At 43.5% G+C, this 6516-nt stretch overlaps 1 protein-coding gene across 4 annotated transcripts in view; it reads left to right on the top strand.

The window, feature by feature from the left end:
• Positions 1–508: 508 nt before the first annotated feature.
• LDLRAD3 (low density lipoprotein receptor class A domain containing 3) overlaps positions 509–6516 on the top strand; it is a 112909-nt gene continuing 106901 nt past the window's right edge. For 2 of the 4 annotated variants that reach the window (XM_033149733.1, XM_033149748.1), the window contains exon 1: positions 509–825. In XM_033149733.1, the coding sequence (XP_033005624.1) occupies positions 792–825 (34 nt within the window). In that variant the 5' untranslated portion in view covers positions 509–791. The remainder of the gene's footprint in view (positions 826–6516) is intronic. The other 2 variants (XM_033149741.1, XM_033149724.1) reach the window with 2 other exon arrangements.

Below are 6516 nucleotides of genomic sequence, written 5' to 3'. Positions count from 1 at the left end.
CCTAAAATCACTTCTGTTAAGGAAGTGGCTTTTAAGAGAAATTTCCCAGGAATCTGGCGTTTAACTTGTTGGAACAGAAAAAGAGTATATTTGCGTTGTTGTTAATTGAACGAGCATACCGGTACTTTCCCAGCCTTGCTTCTGCGGCCATCCCGTGAGTTTAGCTAGACAGTAGGGGTCTAGCTACTGAAGCGACGCTTCTGATACATTTAGTTTTAGGATTAGCCGGATTTACTCTTAAATTCCACTGATTTGAGTGGCAAGCTAAGCCTGAACACATTTACCTCTAAGCCTCCACACGTTTTGCTCAGAGGGCAAGCCCCTGAATCCGGTGGGTGTTACTCCAAAGTAAGCCTGTGTCCACGGTGACGCGAGGAGGGGAAGCGGAGCGAGCTCGGGGCCCCTTCTCAAACAGGAGCCCTGCTCGGAGCCGGGCAGACGGCGCTGGGGAAACAGGGGCGCCGCGGGGTAGGGTAGGGCGCGGCGGCGGCCGCCAGGGCTCAGGGAAGCCGCGAGGGCGGTGCAATGGCACCAAGTAGCCTCGCCAGCCTGCGCTCCAGAGGCTGCGCGCCAACGGGAGAGCGAGCGCGTAGACGGCAGGCAGGCTGGCTGCCTGGTTGGGCGTGAGGGTCCGGCTGCTGGGGAAGGAGGGAGCCTCCCCCTGGCCCTCCTCCCGCTTCCCCCCTCCCCGCCCGCACAGCCGCCTGGGCCTGGGCCGGGCTTGGGCCGAGAGGCGGAGGCGCTCGGCACAGCCTTAAAACTTTCCGGAGCGGCCGTGGCGCTTGGGGGCAATGTGGCTGCTGTGGCTGCTCCTGGGCTCGGCGGGTGAGTCGGCGCCGGGCGCGCACCCACAGAAAGGGGGGAATGGGGGGCGGGAAAGAGCTCCGGCTCCCGGGGCTGGAGGGCGAGCTGGGGGAAGGGGAGTCGAGCGCGCCGTGGGGACGGACCTGCAGGAACCCCGGAGGGCAGCGGCGCCTCACGCTCCCCTCGTGTTACTATGTCCCCCTCAGGCTGAGGGTGGCGGAGGAGGTGCGGGCTTTGCGAGGGTCCAGGACCCCCCTCGGTGTGGACTTGGAAAGGAGGGAGAGCCGCCTCACACAAAGCACAACATGCGCAGCAACTTGGGAGTGCGTTTGCGTCTACTCTTTCCAGGGTTACCTGGATATTCTCGGACAATGTTGTTTGGTTGCGATATAGCCCCAGGTGGGGAGAAGTACTACGATACCAGGTTTTTTGTTTTGTTTGGGGTGCGTGTGTGGTAGAGTTGCCTATTCCTCTCCCCCTCCCCCCCCCAAACTCTTCACCTCAGCTGGAGAGGCAGGCTGGTGACTGGCAGCTCCATCTCTCTGCTCTGTTCCCTTTAAGTACTGTACTGTAGTTTGTTGATAATTTCTGTAGTGTTTTACAAAGTGCCTTACCATGCCTGTCTCTTCTCACAGTTCAGTTTGTATTATTATTATTATATTTTTTATTTATTTTTTTAAAAACCTATCAGTCCTGTGTTAGAGAAGGGAGAGCTTCTTGAAGGAATATACAACAACATTGTAAAATATTCCACCCCACCCAGAGTATTCATAGTACAGTGGTACCTCTACTTACGGATGCAATCCATTCTGGGGTGCCGTTCGCACCCCAAAAAGTCTGTAAGTAGAGCTCTGCTTTTGCGCATGATGCAATAGAGCGCTCCTGTGCATGCGCGAAGCGTTCACAACCCGAAAATCCTCAACCTGAACCCAACACAACTAGAGGTATGACTATTCAGAAAGTTCCTTCCCCTGCCCCATTCATTTGCTTAGAACAACCACATAAGGGGTTAAATGTGACCTTAGTGACTTCTGGTGTTGGGGTTCTTCACATCTAGCTGTGGTGCAAAGTGTCATGGAGGTCCTGGGGTAAACCTTCATTGTATTTCATAAAAATACACATGGAACCACAGGGCCCTTCTGTCCCAAAGGAGCATCAGGTTTTGGTTGGTGTTTGTGTTGACATTCTCCTTCTCCTTCTTGGAGTTTTGGCAGCAACCTTCCTTTCTGTAGAGATACTCTAATCTTGTGTTTTGAAAGGCCCAACCAGTATCATCAGTCTGACTTTTGATGAGTTTTGTTTGGGGTACTTCCATCCAGATCCTCTTCCCTTCTAAGTGAGTTTGGCATGAGTTAGAAAGGTGATACTCAGCAGCATATCTCTAGAAAAAGAAGTATAGTTGAGGAGAGAGGAACCACACATCTCTGTGATACCACATGTTTGGAAGGTTCCAGAAGTCTTCTGCTCCAGCCCCCTGCTGAAAGGCAAAAACTCTTCCTCTCCTCTAATTCACCCAAGAAATCCACACCAAAGAGTGATGAGAATAAGACACTTGAAATTTGGCTGCTTCCAGGTAACCTGGAAGAGGCACTTTTAGCAGTGCTAAACACAGGCCCTTGATACCTGAAAATGTGAACTATGTATTAAGTCTTCAAAACCTGGATCAATGCAGCTTTGCATCTCCACTTCTAGCAGCAGATACAGATGTTGTAAGAACTCATAATTTAGAACACTTGATGCAGAGGAATTACTCTGGTGCTGTTTTTTCTTTATAACACTTGAAATTTGTGGAGCCCAACTCAAAACTTTAAAAGAAACAATTCAAAATGTCTTTCAGATTGAATTGAACACAGGTTCAAATGCCATTTCTATTTACTAGATTTAGTGAAAATGCTAGCAAAATGTCTGTGTTATAAGTATCTTCTTTATCACACACCCCACCCCAATTAAAGCATTTCACACAACTGCAACTACACATAAAATGTGCCCACAGTGGGAACTGGGAGAATTCTATCAAAACTAAGCAAAGTTGGTGGTGCTAGACATAAAACTCGCCTCTTTTTTTTTTTTGCCCTGACTGCACAACACATCATTCCATCTTAGATTTTCCATTCTCATCTAAGCGGAATGATTTATCTGCTGTCTGTTTGTATTTAATAATAACCATGTGTAAATAGTGATACTTTGCTGTAGTAGATGTTGGCAGAAGATGCTGTGGGTGTACAAAGGATTTTGCTGTAGCAACTTTGCGATTTTAAAAAGTGTTTGCAAAGCTCATATACAGTTCTTTATGAGCTTCCCCATATAATATTAGGAGTGCTTTATCTCCAGATGCATTGATGTCACATTATGTTGCATTCTTTGCTTTCAATGTCATATAGTAGTTTTACCATTGCAAGCAGCATCACCACCTGTTGCTGCACAAGCAAAAATGACACACATTTATTAACCCAGATTTTTTTAAAGAGACCATTTAAATATTTCATATTTGAAAATTGTTGTTATTTGACTCGTGTAAGTACAGTGTTCTGCTGGATAAGTTCAGCAAATAGAAAAGTAGCACTGGGAGGACTGTGCCATTTGCTACACCATGTTTGTAAGAGTACTGCCAGTGTGGTGTAGTGGTTAAGAGCGGTAGACTCGTTATCTGGGGAACCGGGTTTGTGTCTCCGCTCCTCCACATGCAGCTGCTGGGTGACCTTGGGCTAGTCACACTTCTCTGAAGTCTCTCAGCCCCACTCACCTCACAGAGTGTTTGTTGTGGGGGAGGAAGGGAAAGGAGAATGTTAGCCGCTTTGAGACTCCGGGTAGTGATAAAGCGGGATATCAAATCCAAACTCTTCTACTGAGAATTTCACAGCTGTCGCGTATTTTCCCAGGGGCATCACCTGGACTTTATTCACTGGAAGCATTTGTACACATTTATACACATCAATAGAATTTGGCTTTGGTCAGTCTTGTGGTCTTCTAATCTCCAAGTTGTCTCTCTCTTACAGCCTTGTGTTAACTTGAGCCTTGGGGTCAGTTTATATATTATGGCTGCCACTGTTGTCATATTGGAAATACATTTCTGTGCAGCAGCTTGCTATGCTGTGGGCTGATTTTTAAAATGTCATTTGAGAGCTCCCCACCCCCACAAAAAGTGTGGTGCTTGGGTGAGGGGAATAATACATTCTATATGGAGAGTTGTTGTGCACACAACTCTCATGACATGGTCATGGCAATGGAAGTTATACAGTGGGTAACCACAATGTGCAAAATGGCCTTTTAAAGGGTCATGTCCTGTGTAACTCTCCAGGGACCCTTTAACCCATGGTTGCCTTATTTTTACACACTTGTTTATTGCGGCCTTGTACGTAAGTCCACAGAACTTGCTAGTCTGCTGGCAGAGGAGTGTTGGAGAGCTCTGACTCTTGTGCAGCAGACCACTGCCTTTTTGTCCCGGGAGCAAAGAAGGAATGGAGTGTTTTGCTCACCTGCATGTAGTTCCTTGCACTCACTTGGTATGCAATTCATCAGTTGCATGGAATTGCAAGTGGAGATCGAGCGCTGTTGCACTTATGTTCTGCTTGCAGACTTCCCATAGGCTTCTGGTTGGCTGCTGTAAGAATGGGATTCTAGACTAGATGGACCCTTTGGTCTGACCAGTTGAGTTCTTATATACACAGGACTTGTAGTGCTGAAAGTATTTTGGAGAATGCTTGTGTATTTCTGGTTACAGGTGGGTAGCCGTGTTGGTCTGCCATAGTCAAAACAAAATAAAATAAAAAATTCTTTCCAGTAGCACCTTAGAGACCAACTAAGTTTGTTCTTGGTATGAGCTTTCGTGTGCATGCACACTTCTTCAGATAGTGTATTTCTGGTTTGCTATTGTTATGAATAGAAATCCTGCAACATTATAACAAATGACATAGCCCTACCATTTCAAATGTTTATTGAAATGGTGGTTGTTATTTAACAACCTGTTATTAACAGATGTACCTGGACACTAGGAAGTGTTACAAATTCTTATCTTTGAGCTGCGGAGCTGAGATAGAAAGATTTTCAAAGCTTAGTTGCACACCTCCAGATGGTTAGGGTTTTGCATCCTTTCAGTATATAATCTAAACATCACACAGGAAAGCAATGACAGGTAAGAGAACTGAGATCTCCCATGTTGGTAAAATAATTTTTCCAAAAGATTAGCAGGAATATATAATTGGCTAGATAATGATAATGATTTGGTTTGATGTTCATTAATGTAATGGATTAATACTTAATTGACTCTCACTGGAAAACAAAAACATTATTGGGTAATAAATCAGAATGTTAGGATAAAAAATAATAATAAAATGTACAAATACAAGTTGTCATATTGCTAATGAAAGAAAGGAACACTTTTACAATAGTGGACACTTGATTGTCAAAATTTGAATATAGGCTGAGGGTTCTTTTTGCATCTTTGATATAGGTATGAATTTATTGTGTGTATGATACTTGTAGGCATTGTGATAAAGTGTCTGTGTAAAATATTTTTTAAAACCTAAAACCTTGCTTTGTGTGCATGTTCCTTGATGGTTAAGTGGTGGAAAAGAGAGAAGGACCACCCCCACCCCTTGTTCAAATTTAGTTTTCCCCAATAACTGTCAGCAACAGAAGTTTCTTTGAGGGGAAAAAACACATAGTTGGGATCTTTAGGAACTTATATCAGACATATGTTCCCATGGTTGTCTTTAACTCCTAAAAATGAAGCAAACGACCATGAAAAGTATGCTGTTATAAACATTTGGATTTCACACACTACTGATAGCTTTCTTTGGCTGCATTGAGATGAATACCCACTGTGATCACAAGTTCCTTCCTCTTCAATTCCCTCTGATAAACAGGACTTTATTCATTGCTTTCTTTCTTTTAGCCATTATGTCTGAACTATGGTTTGAACAATTCCTCCTAACCAGGATTGCTAACTGTGCCTATTAAGTTCTGCAAAACAAAATCTCAAATGCTAGTTTCCAAGTTCCAGATCTTATTCACTGTAGTATTCTGAAAAGTATAAAGTAATCAGGATTGTAATTGCAGAACTCAAAGATGAATGAGAGAAATTAACATGGGGGCGGGGAGTGGGGGGAGAAGGCTTTCCAGTTTCCCTGCATACATATCAGTACAATCACTGTAAGAGAATTAAATATACAAATTTACCTTGGAGTTAAAGTCTATTTAATATGGGTAACTTCCAAAACTAATTCTTGAATTTTTATGATACGTGTAGATTAACTTGAAATGTAATAATCAGCTTCTGCTTTATTTTCCTAGCTCTACTTTATTACTAAAGGGTGACTTTGTTTTCAATACTACTCTTTGTTTAACAAATGAAAACAGCTTTCTTTTTATACATTATGTAGTACAGTAGGTAGTTTTTGACCCAAACTGATTACAGACAAGCAAGGAAATGCCCAATTACCAGTAATTCTCCCCGCTCCTCAAATCACATGTGCTTGGTGAATGGGAACCATACCATTGAATGTTGAGAAGTATATGTTCATTTGTGAAGGCCTTTTATTTGCGTTTGATCATTGCATAAGGTAGTCACATATAGTTCTCAAATGGAAGATACATAAACAGAAGAATAAAATATGATGTTTGAACTCATTTGGGTCATGTAAAATAGTGACTACTTTATTTGTATAGCATAATAAATTCAGGAGATCAGCTAAAACAAGGGAATAAATACCT

Source organism: Lacerta agilis, chromosome 1, assembly GCF_009819535.1.
Source record: "Lacerta agilis isolate rLacAgi1 chromosome 1, rLacAgi1.pri, whole genome shotgun sequence".
NCBI classification, from domain to species: domain Eukaryota; kingdom Metazoa; phylum Chordata; class Lepidosauria; order Squamata; family Lacertidae; genus Lacerta; species Lacerta agilis.
Note: the sequence above shows the minus strand (reverse complement) of the source record. Positions and strands in the feature narration are given on the sequence as shown.